At 38.2% G+C, this 20,817-nt stretch overlaps 1 protein-coding gene across 1 annotated transcript in view; it reads right to left on the minus strand.

Moving 5' to 3' along the window:
- Positions 1 to 20,817, minus strand: part of BMP5 (bone morphogenetic protein 5) — a 182,705-nt gene that overhangs the window by 47,559 nt on the left and 114,329 nt on the right. The window contains exon 2 of the mRNA XM_040349852.1: positions 293 to 485. Within this exon, the coding sequence (XP_040205786.1) occupies positions 293 to 485 (193 nt within the window). The remainder of the gene's footprint in view (positions 1 to 292; positions 486 to 20,817) is intronic.

Below are 20,817 nucleotides of genomic sequence, written 5' to 3' on the forward strand. Positions count from 1 at the left end.
CACAAATTGTTACACCTGCCCTTGACTGCCACTTTAACAAATTGCTTCCTCGTACTTGTGGACTGAATGCCTCATTAAGCCTAGATTGTTGGACACCCATATAAAAACATAACATTTTCAAAAATGTATACGTATTTTATCTTTAATAAATCTGTAACTTGCATCAACACACAGATGTTTTCTTTGTTAAGATTCATATACTTCTTTTTAACATATACACACACACTTTATATATACATTTATCGTAGACTCTTACTATTGTACACATATATTCTTATTATTAACACACTACCTATTTGTATATTCCTTGATGATTTGATAAATACTAATCTTTAAAGTTTCATTCCCAAAACGATTGTTGCTCCGATCCTTGTAGATGCGAAATTCTGCTGCTGTGACGGCTTCCCCACGTGGGATTTGAGTGAGGTCAAATCGGAATTCCTTGTAGTGCCTTCGGTGGTGTGAAAAGTCCTTGTCTCTTTCAACTGAAAGGAAAAAGAAAATTCCAGGAGTGAGCCCTAAATACAGCCAATGATTAACTGTGAATTTATATGGCTTAGAAATGAAAACATTCTGGCAGCCTTGTATGACAGTGGGTAAACAGCAAAACCACAAATCCAGACATAGCTTCCAGGTAAAGGAAGAAGTAGTTTTCACTTCAAAAGGGAAAGAAAAAAAACTCATTAGTTTACTAAGATTTCACAAGAGCAACTGGAAATAATAGTAGAACAGCTAAAACGTTTATGCTGTAAAAGTGGTTTCAAAAAACAGGCAGAGGAAAGGTAAGAATGAAAGAGGACACTGTACTGTAAGGGAACAACTTATATGGAAAATAGAAATCCCTAGCAGACCCACAACTGATATTTATTCAACACCATCACCACCCCCACTCATACATAATAAAATGTGCAGAAATGAATCTGTAGAAAGTACGTATATTTTAAAATTAGTTACATAGTTACAATCTAGTTACATAGTAGGTGAGGTTGAAAAAAGACACAAGTCCATCAAATCCAACCTATGGTTACAGTTACAATTGGTTCTAGCAAAATAATTTTTTTTGTAACTCTTTTGAAATTCCAATTTTATTTAGAATTATGATAAGGAAAAATGATAATATAGTCTGGGGCAATTTGTATGAAAGACTTTCATTAAAATAACTATAATGACTCTGATTTTCAAATATAGTACATTATGTTCACTTTCAAAGTTAGTTGGAACTGACAGTATTTCACTTTGCAAATCACCATGTGCAAAGAAAATTAAAATGAACAGGATTTTTGCTGGCAGATGTTTGGAAGTCATCACTATTTCACTTTGTTCAGTAAGACTAAAGTAAAATAAAGTAAAAAGGAAAAATTCCCTCAGAAGGCTTTTTATCTTAATGCATACAAAAACTTTCTGCTTTTACAAACACTTTAAGTTTTATAACTTTCTGTGAGGGAAGAGGGGATACTGGATAAGCCTGGGCAAACGCAAGCACACAGGAAAGAGGAGTGGACAGCATTGGGGGGTGGGGGGGGACTCCGGAAGAGGAGGTAAGGGTCTGCTCTGTGCATAACCATTGCATAGAACAGGTAAGTATAATAACACATTTATTATTTTACTTAGAAAGTAGACTTTACAACCACTTTAATGTGACAGATTGCTCTGAGGGATAAAGTTGGTTATGTACATAAAATACACAAACACCAAGTTTTACTTTCATGTACAGCTGAAGTGAAGAAAATGGCATATTGGACAGAAAAATTAAACAGTGGTCTCACTCTGATGAGTAAATGACGGTGCATTTTGTCCATTTTCTTTTTCTGTTGGCTAAGTTATAAAACAGATAACTGCTTCTTAAATATGCAGTATAAGCATTTAAAGCAACATTTCTGTGTTCTCTAGGTGATATCACCTCAATTTATAATTTTCCGCACATGCTGTGTTCTATTCTATTAATAAGTTGTCACTGGTTAAAACATATCTGAACAAGTGAATTTCAGATGGAGTGTGAATTTGTATAACTACACAATGATAAATTTGACAATTTAAGACGAATAAGGCTGCATCAATAACTTGCTTGTTTCTTTGTCTGAAAACATATTTTTAGAGGCAGAAAAGGACAAACCAACTGCTGAATGTAGAACTAGACAGGAGGATGTGGCTGATATTTAAACGTTCACCTTCAATGTGCCACAACCTGAAAAAACTGTTAAGATCTGCAAATGCTGTAGACAGCCTTAAGTATAATAGCTGGTTTCTCACAGTGTAGGATATGCAACACAAAAAAGGCTCCAGACAAGAGATTGGCATTTTGCATTTACATCCACACCATATGAACCTAAACTGATGCAAGAGCTACCTGCTTGAGAAGTTTTGAGAAGTAATGCATTCAACCAAATAGGCACTGCAGGAGCTATTACCTCTCCAAAGAGTATAATATTTGTAAAACTGTAATTATAAGTACTGTATGTATTAAATGCACATACCCTTTTAAACCAACGCAAATTACATTTGTATACACTCTTTCTCATTAGGAATAGTACATTTTGTTTCCATACTATAAATATAGTTATACAGTTGTGCTCATAAGTTTACATACCCTGGCAGAATTTATGATTTCTTGACCATTTTTCAGAGAATATGAATGATAACACAATAACATTTCTTTCACTCATGGTTAGTGTTTGGCTGAAGACATGTATTATCAATCAACTGTCTTTACTCTTTTTAAATCATAATGGCAACAGAAACTATCCAAATGACCCTGTTTAAAAGTTTGCATACCCTGGTAATTTTGGCCTGATAACTTGCACACAAGTTGACACAAAGGGTCTTTCTAATGGCTGTTAAAGGTAACAATTCCCACCTGTGATCTGTTTGCTTGTAATTAGTGTGTGTGTATAAAAGGTAAATGAGGTAATAGGTAAAGGGAAAGTAAAAATAATTGTCAAAGGATCTGCGGGAAAAGGTAGTTGAACTGTATAAAACAGGAAAGGGTAATACAAAGATATCCAACAAATTGAGAATGCCATAAAGCAGTGTTCAAACTCTAATCAAGAAGTGGAAAATTAGGGGTTCTGTTGAAACCAAACCACGGTCAGGTAGACCAACTACAATTTCAGCCGCAACTGTCAGGAAAATTGTTCGGGATGCAAAGTAAAATCCACAAATAACTTAAAGGGTCACTAAAGGAAAACATTTTTTTTTGCTGAAATGACTGTTTACAGGGTATAGAGACATAAAAGTTAACTGATTCCTTTTAAAAATGATTACAAATTGAATTTAATCTATCATATAATGTGCCTCTAGTTTCACGTTTGGTTTTAAAGGTACATACATGAAGTTCCGGGTGAGAGGTGAGTCGGGAAGACTCACAGAACAAAAACAACAAATCCAGGGCAGTTTTTTGTTTTTAAAATGAATCTGATTGGTTCTGAGGAGTTTTAGACACACAGTAATGACAGCTCAGACCACCATGAAAAGCTCCCAGTATGATGGTTATAAGGAAACAGGCAACCAGGAAGTGTGGAGATCACAGCAGAATTACAGCTATTTCAAAGCAAAAACGAACAATGAGGACATGAAACCAGTACTGCAGTAAGGTAAAGGAAGCTATTTAGCTAAAAAATTTTTTTCCTTTAGTGACCCTTTAAGGTGAAATACAGACTCTCTGAAAACATGTGGTGTGGCTGTTTTTAAGATGCACAATAAGGAGGCACTTGAAGAAAGATGGGCTGCATGATCGAGTCGCCAGAAGAAAGCAATTACTACGCAAATGCCACAAAGTACAGTATCCCGCTCACAATATGCCAAACAGCACAGAGACAAGCCTCAAACCACCTGACACCAAGTCATTTGGCGTGATGAGACCAAAATTTAGCTTTTTGGCCACAACCATAAAAGCTACATTTGGAACCGGAGTCAACAAGGCCTATGATAAAAGGTATGGAGGTGAATCACTGATGTTTTGGGGAAGGCACAGGAAATTTGGTCAAAATTGTTGGCAAGATGAATGCAGTATGTTATCAAAAAATACTGGAGGAACATTTGCATTCATCAGCCAGGAAGCTGCGCATGGGGTGTACTTGGACATTCCAACATGACAATGATCCAAAACACAAGGCCAAGTCGACCTGTAATTGGCTACAGCAGAATAAATTGAAGGTTCTGGAGTGGCCTTCCTGTTTTGTTCCCCTATCTCCGTCTCCTGACCTCAATATCATTGAGCCACTCTGGGGAGATCTCAAAAGTGCAGTATATATACATATACTGCATATACATATACACAGTACTGTGGAAAATCTTCGGCAGGTTTGAAAAAATGCTGTAAATTAGGAATGTTTTCAGAAATAGAAGTGTTAGTAGTATATTTTTATTAATTAACAGAATGAAAAGTAAATAAACAGAAGATTATTTACACTGGTCTGATATAATTGTTTAACTGTGCACTAGTATGTCTGTCAAATCTATAAGGCCCCATGTACACTGTTGCTGCTAAACGGACGTTCAGTACAGGCAGTTGGACAATTTTTTTGCCCCTGAACTCATGTTATCTTATGTGTACATGTACACAGGTTCGTTTTCCCCTTTTTTTAGACGCCAAACGCTTCTAAACACGGCTAAACGTGGTAACTCGCGTTTAGCAGTGTTTCAATATAGGCGGTTCTCGTTTTTTTTTTAAATGCTTCTAAACACAAACGCGGCAAAACGGCATTAAACACAGCATGTAAACGCAGCAAAACAGACGTTTTAAACTGGGGTTACTACCTGTCAATTTAAATCGTTCAGAAACAGTTGTAAAAATGTCCTGTGTACATGAAGCCTAAGGCTCCATTCACACATAGGCGTATTGTCGCCTGTAGCGCGACGCTATTGCAGCCTGCAATACGCTGGAGGGGTGATTTAACATTGTCGGCTATGGAGATGGTTCACATCTCCACGCCGAACGCCGAAACGCCGTACGCCTGAAGCTCAAAACAAGTCCCGGACCTTTTTTTTGAGGCGGCTTTCGGCGTTCGGCATAGCCGACAATGTTGATCACCCCTCCGGCGTATGTTAGGCTTAAAAATCGCGGGACAAAACGCCGCAATTTGTCGCGGCAAATCGCGGTAACATACGCCGCGTTCAGGTGTGAATGCAGCCTAACTGTAAGTACAATAAAAAAAAGGGGTGATTTAGGCATTCCTTTTGTTTATGCATGTTGTAAGTAATTAATTTATAAATAAAAATGACTAAATATTATGTTTGCAAGCTCCCTATTTTAGGCCTTGTAACATTACACAGGATTCAAGGCTGCATAATGACATTTTCAAGTGTGCGGACCATGACGCCAGCTGGCGTGGGAGGCGAGGGGAAGGTGATTATAATACATAAGTGCTGCATAGACTGGGGGTAGTGCTGTGAGATACTTAACCTTTTCATTTTTTACTTTCAATGAAGCTTGTGGATGGCTGGCATAAAGTTCTTTTTTACATTTTTGCATTTCAGAGTTTTTAAATTGACGGTGTTTTTTTTTACATCACTTACCAATAAAGCATTGTTTGCATAATTTTTTTTACATTTATAATTAAGACATTTGTGAACTGTTATCATATGAGGGTGTCACCTTAAATAAAACACAATTATATTACATGTCTGCTGTTGGTGGAGTCAGGTAAGTCAGAAAATGTTTCTAAATTCCCTAATCCCTAATCTTACAGCATAGAATCTAGCAGAATTTGTAGTCTTTGTAAACGCTAGATTCCGGTGCCTAAAAAGGAACTAACAATCACTAATATTTACTGTGTTAGGGTGATTATATGTTTAAGTTTATTCTCCCCACCCTTGAAAAAATATGTAGAGAAATAAAGAAAACTATATTGAATCTAAATGAGTTTCCAGTTGAGCATCAGTGGGGTAGATTATATTATTTCTGACACCCTGATCTTTTGATTTTGTACAAAGTTGTTATAATAATCGTTAAAAATTGTGTATAGTTTATTTCATGTTATAAAACCTTTAAAGTTTTAGGTAATCTTGTCCTGAGAGTACAGAAGCTGGCCTCTCTTTCTAATTCCGCGTACACACGATCGGAAATTCCGACAAGAAAATTTTGATGTGAGCTTTTGGACGGAAATTCCGACCATGTGTATGCTCCATCGGACTTTTGCTGTCGGAATTTCCGCCAACAAAAGATTGAGAGCCTATTGACTGCCTATTGAACTTTATTGATCTAAGCACGTTGTACGTCTTGTATGTCACCGCGTTCTTGACCGTCGGAATTTCCGCCAGCATTTGTGTGACCGCGTGTATGCAACACAAGTTTGAGCGAACAATCCGTTGGAAAAAAAAACACGGTTTTCTTGTCGGAATTTCCAATCGTATGTACGCGGGATAAAAATTCTCTGGCTTTGTCTGGCATAAAAACTTTTTGGAAACACAGACCTGGCAAAGGCATGCTGTAAAACTCATTGAAAAGAAAACATAACATGTAGAAAAATATCTTCACTAAAAAGTTTGTTTTGGAGTGTGATTAAATAGGGAAGCCCTTATAGAAATATTTATTCTCTTTGCAGCAATAGAAAGGATGTTTATACAGATTATAATCTCTTTCCACCAAAGACTGTTGGATGGAGCTTTTGATAAATGAAATGAACCACAGTCTCAAGATAAAAATCACTGTGCCATCACCTCATCTGGAGATATAGAGGAGAGTAGTGTCCTATAAGGAATCAGATACCTCAAACTCTATCTCATGCACCAACGCCCCATAAAAAGCCAAATAAGCCCTATACAGTTAATACAGGGAGTGTATGGTAGCTTGATCCTCTAGATATATACACATATATTTAAGGAGGACTAAAGGTCCACAAAGAAATCTTCAAAAAAATCTACCGGTCAGTTATAAACAGCTTTATTAAGGTATATTAGATACAAATGTGATTTCAGAGTCATCTGTGCAGGTTTCTCAAAATGGCAAAAAGTAGTACAGGAACTACTTTTTTAAATCGGTGCAGCGCCGCAGATGCGGCGTCGCACCGATTAGGGTGGTGCCATTGCCGACAATTGCCGGCAAATGCCGTCGATTTGAGATGCGATTTGACATCTCAAATCGCATCTCAAATCGTACCAGTGTGAACCAGGCCTAAAGATTTCTGGCTGAGAGCCACCAATTACCACGTTGGGTGGTACAGATACAGCAGAGCTCTGCAGTAGGAGTTTCCTTCACATGGGGAAGATATGGGAATACACTACAAAATATGTAAATTTATAATAGGTTTTGATAATCTCCTGTAATCTCAAATTGCCAAGCAACACCCAAGACAAATTTATATTCTGTGTTAGTTATTTTATTAACTACAAAGCACTATTGAGCTGGGTTGCTGTACTATATACAGATCAGCACAATTTTTGGTGCTACATCCCTGTATTCTCAGCTGTATTCTGGATCTCTGCATTTTTTGTATGTTACCATGCTGGAAAAGATAATATGCCTTAGCTCCTGAAGAAGCGTTCACACGCATAACATGTAGAGCTGAGTGGAGTTACGGCACACCTCCTATTCCTCAACGCTACATTTAATGTAACAATATCAATGGATTACAATCCATGATTACTTCAATGAATAGTTAGCCTAACAATTTTGTCTTAAATGGGTTGTAAAGGTCCATTTTTTTCCCTAAATAGCTTCCTTTACCTCAGTGTTATATTATATTGAAGATCTGCCAACACAGTACAGACAGGTTTATTTATGGTAAAAATACCTACCCCTCCTCAACAATACATAAAAGGAGAAAGCTAAGAAATAGTTATTTTAAAAGATAAACAGCAATTTGTATTTAGATTTTTATTTAAGTTATACTTTAGGAATCAGAACAAATATAATATTTGTCAATTTGGCTGCAGAGATGGAATTACACCTTAACCCTTACAATTCTCTAAGGCTCCATTCAAACTAGTACAACTCCAAAGTTTCACCGACTTTGGAGTGCAACTTTGACCTAACTTTGGATGGGTGTAACTTGGATACAACTTTGGCTTTGATCAGCGATGAAACATCTAAGGGTTAACATTGAAATCTATGGCCCTCAAGATGCATGAAAGTCAGACCAAAGTAGTGCATGAACTACTTTGAAGTTGCTGCAAGTTTATGTCATGCATCCATAGGCAAAACACGGGGAACGACTTGTCATGCAACTTTGATGTGTGAATTCTGTTTTGGCACCAAAAGTATCCAGTTACAGCTTAGCTTTTGCTTACATATATGGCACATGGCTATGTATAGGTATCCCAGCAATGAAAAATTTGAAGAAAAACTTTTCAGAAGTAAGAAGAGTTACTGGAAGCCACTAGCATCCCACATATTGAACACGTCCAGTTTACTGGGAATGATCAGTTATCTCTGATCAGGTATGCATTGAATATTGCAAATATTAATTTCCCTGCTATTTGTTGTATCCAGTATGAGTGATATGCTCAAATTTATTCACTGATTGCACAGGCCAGAGACAGAGACAATGATTGTGATTACATACAGTGATCATCTGTTAAAGTGCATGCCAGGGCAATAAAACGTATTCAGTACATCTCTGAAAGATGTGCACATTTTGTGAGCCCTGCCTACTGGACTACAGATTCCCTATTTTAGCCCAAGTCTGTCATTCTCTATATACAGTACATAAACTGATTGCTTTTCCATTGAAACAATGGTGCTAATGATGTTGTTCTGGGCATGTTCTTACATTGGTAGGAACTGAGCTCCACATATCCACCGCTACAAAAATTTTAAAAGCCTGATAATGATGCCAAAAATAATTTCTTATGACAAAATACATTGTTACTACCTGCATGAACAAGATTAAAATAATAGGATATGATCTAGAGGGGCGGGAGTAGATTTTAGCTAGGGTTGTCCCGATACCGATACTAGTATCGGTATCGGGACCGATACTGAGCATTTGCGCGAGTACTTGTACTCGCGCAAATGCTCCCGATACTTTTTTCCCCGAGAGCGGGTGGAGAGGGGTGGAGTTCGGGGTGGAGAGGGGGCGGAGAGCAGGTGGAGAGGGGGCGGAGAGCGGAGCAGAGCAGTCCTCGAGTATGGAGGAGAGGAGAGCTGCTGCCGCTGCTGCCTAGTCCCCTAAGAGAAAGCCAAGCCCTGGCAACATCTAGTTGATTTGCGCTTGGGGAACATAACAGCTTTCATTTGAATAGCTGTGTGATCCCTGCCGCGCCTTGTCATGTATAGCCCCTCCCCCTTGTCCAGAAACTTTGATAGGCAGATCACCCGTCCCAGGATTGGATGGGTTATCTGTCTATCAAAGTGCCCGGGCAAGGGGGAGTGTCTATACATGATGAGGCGCGGCAGGGAAAACACAGCTATTCAAATGAAAGCTGTTATGTTCCCCAAGACGCAAATCAACTAGACGGCAGCGGCGCGGGGGGGGGGGGACTTGGCTTTCTCTTTGGGGACACAAGGCTGTATTTAGGGACATTGCTGCAATATGGACAAGGCTGCATTATGGACAAGGCTGCATCTAGGGACAAAGCTGCATTATGGACAAGGCTGCATTTATGGACAAGGCTGCATTTATGGACAAGGCTGAATTTAGGGACATGGCTGAATTTAGGGACAGGGCTGAATTTAGGGACAAGGCTGCATTTAGTGACATGGCTGCATTTAGGGGCATGGCTGCATTTAGGGACATGGCTGAATTTAGGGACAAAGCTGCATTATGGACAAGGCTGCATTTATGGACAAGGCTGAATTTAGGGACATGGCTGAATTTAGGGACAAGGCTGAATTTAGGGACAAAGCTGCATTATGGACAAGGCTGCATTAAGGGACATGGCTAAATTTAGGGACATGGCTGCATTTAGGGACAAGGCTGCATTTGGGGACACATGGCTGCATTTAAAAAAAAAGTATCGTTAATCGGTATCGGCGAGTACATGAAAAAAAGTATCGGTACTTGTACTCGGTCCTAAAAAAGTGGTATCAGGACAACTCTAATTTTAGCCATGCTTAAATAACTCTCCATCTAGTACATGGATAAAGCCCTGCTTTTAGACTGTTGTTGTTCATGAATATAGCCTAATAAACAAAATAAGTGTAGAAAAGCATACTTTTTTATACTGTAATGTTTATTCAATTATTGTCTAAAAGAAAATGACTTCATATTTTGAAGTTTCTGAGTAACTTAAATAACTCACTATAATTTACCCAACACAAAACAACTCTTATGTAAGTGTTTTATATACAATAAAGCCAATGCATATTTTCACTACAATTTTAACTTTGCCTAATCAATTTTTGTCAGAAAGTATTTTATAGATATCTAAATATAAAGACACGGAGCACACACATTACAGTCTGATTTGAAATGTTTAGGACATTCAGTAAATAAATCAAATGTATGTATAAGTCAGAAAGTTACTGAAATTCCCAGATGAAGGAATTTTAAAAACATTTTTTTTTTTTTGCCAAAGGAGATAGAACTCAGAATATTACATGCTAGCTTAACCTTTGTGGTTAGAAAAATGTGCCTGCTTGAAAAAATACTAATCAAAATATTTAGAGGAAATAAAAAGGGGACTAAAGTCTTGGGATGTAAGTTTTTGTTTCCATACAGAAAAAAACGTTTATATATTTTTTTGTATAAAAGAAACAAAAAAAAGAGAACAAAAAAAAATCATAAACATACAGGCATCATTTAAATAAGAAAGGGAAATAGGTAAAAAGTTAGTAAATCATAATTATTTTACTTAAATTTCTAAAAGGGGCAGCCATTATTGATGCAATACATGTTTTCTAAGGTGTTTAAAGTTTGTAAACATATTTATTGGGTAGTTCTATCTTGCATTTTCTTTTTTTGTCTGCCCTTACTTTAAAACTTAAGTGTTTATATTATAGGAGATGATTTACTAAAACGCTAGAGACTGTTGCAATCTGAAAGTTTAATGAGCACAGCAAACAAAGTGAAGCTGTGTTCACTTTAAATGCCCAATTATGTGGTAGGAAAAAAAAAATATATATATATATATATATATATATATTGGACATGATTGAATGATCAGAGCATCACCTGCACAGCCTCAACCCCTTATGTAACCAACTCTGTTAAGTACTACCCTAAAATAGGTTGCTCTATATGTTTCCCAAAGGTGTAAGTCAAAAAGAGGAACATGGGCATGTGTCCAAGCATGGACCAATAGTTTGGGTAAAGAGCACAAAATCAAAGTGATTATAAAGGCAATTAAAAAAACAAAACAAAAAAAACATGATATACTTACCTGCTCTGTGCAGCAATTTTGCACAGAACAGCCTCGGTCTTCCTCTTCTCAGGACCCCTGCTGGTGCTCCTGGTCCCTCCCTCCTGCTGAGTGCCCCCACAGCAAGCAGCTTGCAATGGGGGCAACCAAGCAGACTCACTCCCAAGCTGCTAATTTGCATGCCCATTCACACACAAAACTTTTCATATGCTGCATTCCCCCAGCCCCCCTAATACTTACTAATACTTATGTGAGCCCCATCTCGATCCAGCGATGTGCACAAGAGCCTCGGCTCTCTAGAGACTCTCTCACCTTATTGGTTTACTGGCTCCCGCTGCTATCTCCACCAAATGAGGAGGGAGAGTTACTGGAGAGCTATCTTACCCATTACTGGATTGTGATGGGGATCAGAAAAGTATTAGGGAAGCTGGGGAACTGCTACATAGAGAACGTTTTTTTACCGTCATGCATAGAATGCATGAAGGTGGAAAACCTTGAACATTTGTAACCACTTTAGTCAAATTATAATTCAAAAATACTTTAAAGTAGATGTACATTATACCTGAATGACAATTGGGAGTATCATACACAACTTTATTTTATTTTTTTCAGAACTCCAGGCAAATGTAAAAGAAACAAATGAATGCAACTCTGTATTAATTATTACATCATTAAATGTAATTATTTAAATGTAAGTGTAAAAACCTAAATTTGGCTTTGAATTAGCCTTATGCAGTCAACTGTACAGAATTGTTCAGAGGGGGTGAGGGAGAAGCAGCTCAATGAGCCATCAGGTATGCTGTAGGGAATGCTGATAGGAGGGGAGAGCAGAGCAACAGAGTGATGAGCTCACTAGTGTGCAGCTTCTCTGTTCAATATCTATTCACAGGTTGGAGGGACAGACCTGTGTAAATATTTGTAATGGATAGACAGAAATACAAATTCCTTTCCAGATAAAACTGCTGCTGATATATATATATATATATATATATATATATATATATATATATATTATTCTGTGTATTCAGTTGTTTGCCTTAAATTCAGCTTTAAATAATATAAATTAAAATACTTTTACTAGTTTTCATCTTTTTTTCAAATCCTTGTTGAATTTCAGTGCTGCTGATCTCCTGCTTCCTCTTCTGCAGCAACTTTCTGTCTACTCCAGCAACGGCTGCATGTTATTTCTAAGGACAGGTTTCCAGATGGGATCAACAACTCTTCATGCCTATGTAATGTCTTTTCAATGGCCACTTACAGTTAAAAAAAACTGTGCAGAGGGTTAACAATGCGGGAGAACAACTGCTAGACAGTGTTGTCACCTTATACCAGTAAATACCTGAACAAGAACCTTCATGGCAGTATCATGAAATCTGTAGAAAGGCCTCTTGTACACAGGTCGCCTAAAAGCGCTATTTTTTAGGCATTCAAGGATTGTTCTTTACTGATCTCTATGTAGCCCATTGTTTTTAATGGACCTGTACACACAGGGGTGAAAACGTGCGATGTGTATAGATCAGTAAACATAATACAAAAAAAATCTGTGTTGCCGATCAGTATTTTTTTTACGGGTATACTTTGCCTTCCCTTGATTTAAAAAAAAACTAAATTACTTACCTTAGAATGAAGCCATCCAGCGGCATGCTGTCACCGCTGACAGGGCTTACAACTTCACACGGCCTTCTTACCAGGTTCACGTGCTCTGGCTGTCTGATTGGCCGAACCAAAATGACGTCACTGCCATGCATGCACAAGGAAGTAACGGCCGTGGCACGGAGCTCTGAAGGGATGGCACAGGCATTCTGCCCCTTTAGAGCATATGCGCTGAGGGTGTTACCGGCTGTATGCAGTGTGGATATCTCCTAAACAGTGCAATTTTAGGAGATATTCACTGTACCTACAGGTAAACCTTAATATAGGCTTACCTGTAGGTACAAGTGAAATAAAGGACTTTACTACGACTTTAAAGGGGTTGTAAAGGTTCGTGGTTTTTCACCTTAATGCATCCTATGCATTAAGGTGAAAAAACACCACGTTTTCACGGGCCTTCCAGCCCCCCTGTTTTACCTGAGCCCACGTCCCCTGCCGTCCTCCACAGAGTCTTGGCGTTGATTGGATAGATTGATAGCAGCGCAGCCATTGGCTCCCGCTGCTGTCAATCAAGTCTATGGACGCCGACTGTATGACACGGGAGCATGCCCGCAAACTAACCCCCTCGGGAGAGAGCACCAGCCATCCCTAGTGCGAGATCGTTTTTCCTGGCCCATTTGCTTTTATTGTAAGGATCAGTTTGCACAGTGCATGCTTTTAGATGCAAACGATCGTTTTTAAAAATGTTTGAATAAAACCTTTTTACGCTATGGAGGCTTTCTTCTGATTTACTTCAGGCTATAGGCTATAGGAAACCACTTGTTTTGAGCGTGAGGTAAGGATTGGGACCTCTGGAGGCGCTATGGCATAGGATATGGCCAGCAGCGAGCGGAGAACCCCCTGATGTGCCATTTACCCCTGTAGGGGTACTTACGTCTGGTGAGTGGGGACTCAAAAGGGGGGAGCACCTAAGTCACCCTGTTTCAAGCTGATGACCGACCAGCCAGTAATCTCACAAAAGTCACTTGATTAAAGCCTTTGTTGGGACTGCTATTTGTGATTTCCTTTCTCTCACGGCCTGTTTGGTTAGGAACTGGTACTGACAGTACACACTATCAAGCACGCTTTACAAGTGGCTTGGAGAGTGGAGTCATCCAGTGCTGATTATACTGCCCTCTAGTGTGGAGTGGGGGTAGTATATTGAGGATCCACATGAACTTGGATATTATGAACTAATATATATATATATTTTATGAACTGTCTGCTAGGGGGAATGAACACATTGGGGCAGATCCACATACATCTGAGTGGGCGCAGCGTATGTGAGATACGCTACGCCGCTGTAACTTACTTTGCTATTCTTTGAATCCTGAAAGAATTTGCGCCGTAAGTTACGGCAGCGTAGGGTATCTCTCGCGGCATAAGGGGCGCGGAATTCAAATGTGGCGAGTAGGGGGCGCGTATGAAGCGCGTCCCCGCGCTGAATGAACTGCGCATGCCCTGTCCGTCAAAACTCCCAGGGTGCATTGCTCCAAATGACGTCACAAGGACGTCATTGTTTTCGACGTGAACGCAAATGGCGTCCAGCCCCATTCACGGATGACTTACGCAAACGTAAAATTTTCAAAATTATACGCGGGAACGATGGCCATACTTAACATTGAGTACGCCACCAGATAGCAGCTTTAACTATACGCCGGAAAAAGCCGAACGGAAACGACATAAAAGAATGCGACGGCCGCTCGTACGTTCGTGGATCGTCGGAAATAGCTAATTTGCATACTCAACACAGATTACGACGGGAAATCCACCTAGCGGACGTCGAAAAATTGCATCTAAGTTCTGAAGGCGTACGAAGACGTACGCCTGTCGGATCTTACCCAGATGCCGTCGTATCTTGTTTTGAGGATTTAAAACAAAGATACGACGCAGGAATTTTGAAATTACGCCGGCGTATCACTAGATACGCCGGCGTACTTTCTTTGTGTATCTACCCCATTATATGCTATCTAGTCCGCAAGGCAGTAGCATTTTATATATTTTCTTTTTTGTCACATTTTTTTATATCACTTTGCTTCAACACAATACCCTACCAATCTGTCTCCTCCACCCAGGAGTTTACATAGTGGTTAGGAACTTTACCACTTAGGATTCACTCATATGCAGACACTATTATCTGCACTTTATTACACAGTCTCTGAACTAAGTCGCCTTTCAGAGGTTGGAGCTCACCTGACCGGATAAGTGGTTGTCATTATCAATTTTGTTTTTGGTTTTGCTGCCATAGATAGGCAATCAATTGTTTGGTCGCCTTCAGAAGCCGGAGTTTATTTTCACTTTTATTTGGATCACATATCATTATCTCAATTATCATTATTTCACTATTTATCGTGACCCTGCGGAGGTTCGACACCTTACACAGTAGGGGGGGTTGCACACTTTATTCACCCCACCAGGAGGTTTACCATTTTCCATCATATTGGAATATAACATTTTGTTTCACAGATTGCTGTTTAACTCTTGCAGAAAACAGGTAGCGCCATCACCCTATTATATATATTCTATTTCCCAGAGGGGGTAAGCTTTTGCGGGGAGGAGCCGAGACAGCCACAGAGGGCCCCTAGAACGGCAGGATCGGGGACACTCTTTGCAAAATAAACTGCACAGTGGAGGTAAGTATGACATGTTTGTTATTTAAAAAAAAAATAATAATAAACCTTTACAACCCCTTTAATGCATCAGTACCGTCTGCAAGTACTCTTCTGACATTACCATAACATGTTAAATTTTATATTTAAGTTATTGAGCTTACATACATACATATTTTAAATGCAATACATATGGTTCTCAGAGGTGCCTGCGGAATAATGTAAATGAAAAAAAAAATACCACCAATAATAATAGAAAAATAATATTATTTTACTAGTATTAAAAAATGTACCAATGTCTAGAAGTAAAAGTAGCAGGAAATAAAATATGAATTGATTAGCTCAGATCAAACGTCCAAAGCTATGGTCCCTTTCAATGAAAATGTCATAGCTGGGAACTGTACGTTTAGTACTGTACTGTGCTAATGAAAATAATATATTTCATATTTTCTGATTATTATCATGTTACAGTATGAGGGGAGTTGAAGTGGCTTTTCCGGAAGAGTACAGTACATTTGGGAAATAATTTGCTAGCTCTGCCTCCATACTCACCACATGCTGGCAAATTTATGAGGGCACCCTTCCTATTTTAATCAGCAATGGGCTAAGTTTACACAATCCTTCTGTTGTTGTCTGGTCGGCAGTGGGAGTATATACTTTAACAGACACTTTGTTATCCTTTTACACATGCTTATATTTCATTTATTACTAAAGCTAAATCAGCTTGCATAGTATGTATTTTGCAGTTCATTATTATGCAGCAAATCCAACCTTCAGGTAATTTATATAATTTGATATGTACAGTAATTTGAATCAGAGAATTTGGATTTTTACTTTTACTCAGCATAAATAAATAAAAGGTTGAACAAATGTTCCTTTCTAGTTTGATTGTCTGTATTGTGTTGGAAATATAGCTAATTGTATTACCAATATACATTTAAAAGGAAATGCCAACTTACACACGATCAGGCTTTTGCCCGGCCAAACTTACATCGGAATTTCGACGGAGTAAAAGATGGAATTCCTCGGAAAAAAGTCAGATGGGACATACACACGGTCAGACTTTTTCCATCGGAAATTCTGATCGTGTGTACGGGCTTAAGATCCAGATCTTCTTATTCAATGTATCTTATTCAAGATCTTCTTATTTAATGTATGTATGTAGTCCTGCATTTTGGTAAAGTTCTTTTAAAACCAAACTAAACTTTCAGTTAAATTACAGTGTAACTAAAGGGAAAAAAAGGATAGTTATAACCCCCGTAATTTTTATTTTTTTTATTATTTAATTATTTGTTGTGTCCCATTGGGAAGATTTCCCCTCACTTTCTGTCCAACAGCTAAAGCTGGATACACACTATACAATTTTCTGTAGATTTTTTCCTTCAGATTTACCAAAACCATATAATATGAGATCAAACCTTAAAGGAGTTGTAAAGAAAAAAAAGTTTTTTGCTGAAATGACTGTTTACAGGGTATAGAGACATAATAGTTAACTGATTCCTTTTAAAAATGATTAAACATAGATACAAATCAATCATATAATGTACCTACAGTTTCAGTTTTGTTTTTGCATGCTGTTTCCTGCTTATGTGATGTACAGAGACTCAGAGACAATACAGGGCAGTGATGGTTTGTAAAACGAAACTGATTGGTGCTGTGGGGTTTTAGACACACAGTAATCACATCTCCTTGATTAGTGACCACAGAGAGAAAGCCCCCATGACTTTTTTCATCAGGAAACAGACAACCAGGAAGTGTTCAGAACAGAGAAGGATTACAGCAAAAACGAACAATGAGGACATGAAACCAGGACTGCAGTAAGGTAAAGGAAGCTATTTAGCTAAAAAATATATTTCCTTTAGTGACCCTTTAAGAGCTTCAATTTGTATGCAATCAGGTAGGCCCTTGCACTACATGGTTTTGGTAAATCTAAAGGAAATCAGACAACAAAAGTTGTATAGTGTGTAAGGGGTCTAAAAGAGGAAGATGAAATGAGAGGAAATCCCTCCAAAATGACACAATCCCAGTGTCACCAGGGTCACCAGAGCTCCCAAACAAAATTGGCGTCCTTTTTTCCCCACAAATAGAGCTTTCTTTTGGTGGTATTTGATCACCTCTGCGGTTTTTATTTTTTGCACTATAAACAAAAATAGAGCGACAATTTAGAAAAATTAATTATTTATTTTTACTTTTTGCTATAATAAATATCCCCAAAAATGTTTTGGTAAATATCGCAATAAGCGTTCATTGATTGGTTTGCGCAAATGTTAGAGCGTTTACAAAATAGGGGATAGTTTTATGGCATTTTTATAAAAAAAACATTTTACTAGTAATGGCGGCAATCAGCGATTTTTTTTCGTGACTGCGACATTATGGCTGACACAGCGGAAACTTTTGGCACTATTTTGGGACCATTGTAATTTTTACAGCGAACAGTGCTATAAAAATGCACTGATTACTGTAAAAATGACACTGGCAGTGAAGGGGTTAACCAGGATGGGGCGGTGTGCCCTAAGGGAGTGTTCTTACTGTGGGGGGCATGGCTGTGCGTGTGATGTCACTGATCGTCGTTCCCTAACACAGGGAACAGACGATCAGTGACAGCCACACTAGGAAGCATGGGGAGAGGTTTGTTTACACTTACCTCTCCACGTTCTTCCTCTCTGTGACCCGATCGCCGAACACTGGTGGCGATCGGGTCCGCTGTTCCCACAGGGACGGTCACTGAGAAGAGGACCAGGTCGCGAGCGCGCCGGCGCGCTGCACGACCCATGGCTGGGCTCTTAAAGGGGACGTACATCTACGCCCTTGTGCCCAGCCTTGCCATTTTGACGATGTATATCGTCGTGCGGTGGTCCTTAAGTGGTTAAACCCAAAAAGCAAACATTTATTAAGATTTTGCACATCTTTTTTTTTGATGCACCCTTGTTGGGTTTGAATAAAACAATTCTGATATGCAAGACATGTTATAATCCCTCTGCCCTATACAAAACTAAAACAAACAAAAAAAATGTTAATTACACGATATCAAACCAAGAGGTGTGCAAAGTCTTACAGTTCATTTTTTTTAGAAAGCAGCCACAGTTTAAATAGAAAAGCATATCCCCCACCAGCATACTGTAAGAATCCTTGCTCTCTCTGTGGGAGAAGTGGTCTTTCCAGAGTGGTCTAACTGTGCAGTAAATCAGCAATGACAGGACATTAAAATGAAAACCAAACATTAAAACATTCAATCAATAAACTTGTGACCATAGAAAATAGATATCAAGTCTGTGAAACACGAATATACACAGTTCCAAATGTCCGTGTGCATCCAGACAAACTGCTCCCTGTCTCCGGGAGCAGTGATCACTGTCGTGTCACGGGTAGGCCATCCCCCCACAGTTAGAATCACTCCCTAGGACACACTTAACCCCTTCATCGCCCCCTAGTGTTTAACCCCTTCCCTGCCAGTGTCATTTACACCGTAATCAGTGCATTTTATAGCACTGATCGCTGTATAAACGACAATGGTCCCAAAATAGTGTTAAAAGTGTCCGATGTGTCCGCCATAATTCTCGCAGTCATGATAAAAATCGCAGATCGCTGCCATTACTGATAAAAAAAATAATAATAATAAAAAGGCCATAAAACTATCCCCTATTTTGTAAACGCTATAACCTTTGCGCAAACCAATCAATATACACTTATTTACCAAAAATGTGTAGAAGAATATATATCGGCCTAAACTGAGAAAGAAAATTGTTGTTTTTTTTTTATATATATATTTTGGGGATATTTATTATAGCAAAAAGTAAAAAATATTGATTTTTTTTTTTTAAATCGCTCTTTTTTTGTTTGTAGCGCAAAAAAAAAAACCGCAGAGGTGACCAAATACCACCAAAAGGAAGCTCCATTTGTGGGTAAAAAAAGAACGTCCATTTTGTTTGGGTGCAACATTGCACGACCGCGCAATTGTCAGTTAAAGTGACGCAGTGCGGAATTGCGAAAAAATGGCCCAGTCATTGGGCAGCCAATTCTTCCAAGGCCGAAGTGGTTAAGCAATACCTTTATCCCAAATGAAGCACAACTGTTTCTGTAACTGCTTCTAAAGTATTAGCTGGAGTTTGGCTTCAATATGTTAATTATTTAAATCTATCAATACATCCAACACTACCCTCCCCCCATCCCTCCAGATTAAGAATGTTGATGTCCAAAAGGTGTCTCTGTTATTCTTTCATGCAAAGTGTAGACAATACAAGAGATGTGTTACTGGCTGGTAGACATGTGCATAACATAGATTTGTTATTCTAGTTATTTTGTTTTGCAAAATTCAGTTGATTCGTTCAATCCGTATTCAGGATTCATATTCGGAATTCATTTTATGTATTTTTTGACTTTTCCTCGAATCTACCAATTTTTTTTATTCAAAATGTTCATATCGATAAATTTTATATCGGTCGTATCGGAAATCTTCATCAAATGATTACCATGGCTCTTTAAATCACCTTTGGCTTAAAGTAAATGTAACGTTTTGTTCTTTTTAACCACTTCAGTCCCGGCATTGCTTTAACTCACAATTGCACAGCCCTGCGATGTTGTACCCAAACAAAATTTACGTATTTTTTTTCCCAACAAAAAGATTTCTTTTGGTGTATTTGATCACCTCTGCGTTTTTTATTTTTTGCGCTATAAACAAAAAAATACTGTCAATTTTGGAAAAAACACAATATTTTGTACTTTTTCCTGTAATAAATAGAATTTTTTTTACCTCAGTTAAGGCCGATTTCTATTCTTCTACATATTTTTGGTAATAAAAATTGCAAAAAGCATATATTGATTGGTTTGTGCAAAAGTTATAGCATCTACAAAATAGGGGATAGGTTTATCTGAATTATTATTATTTACTAGTAATGGTGGTGATCAGTGATTTTTTTCGAGACTGTGACATTATGGCAGACATATCGGACACGTTTGACACATTTTTTAGACCATTGGCATTTATACAGTAAATTTACTGTATATATTTCCTGTAATAAATAGAATTTTTTTTACCTCAGTTAAGGCCGATTTCTATTCTTCTACATATTTTTGGTAATAAAAATTGCAAAAAGCATATATTGATTGGTTTGTGCAAAAGTTATAGCATCTACAAAATAGGGGATAGGTTTATCTGAATTATTATTATTTACTAGTAATGGTGGTGATCAGTGATTTTTTTCGAGACTGTGACATTATGGCAGACATATCGGACACGTTTGACACATTTTTTAGACCATTGGCATTTATACAGTAAATTTACTGTATATATTTCCTGTAATAAATAGAATTTTTTTTACCTCAGTTAAGGCCGATTTCTATT

This window comes from Rana temporaria, chromosome 4 (assembly GCF_905171775.1).
Source record: "Rana temporaria chromosome 4, aRanTem1.1, whole genome shotgun sequence".
NCBI lineage: Eukaryota > Metazoa > Chordata > Amphibia > Anura > Ranidae > Rana > Rana temporaria.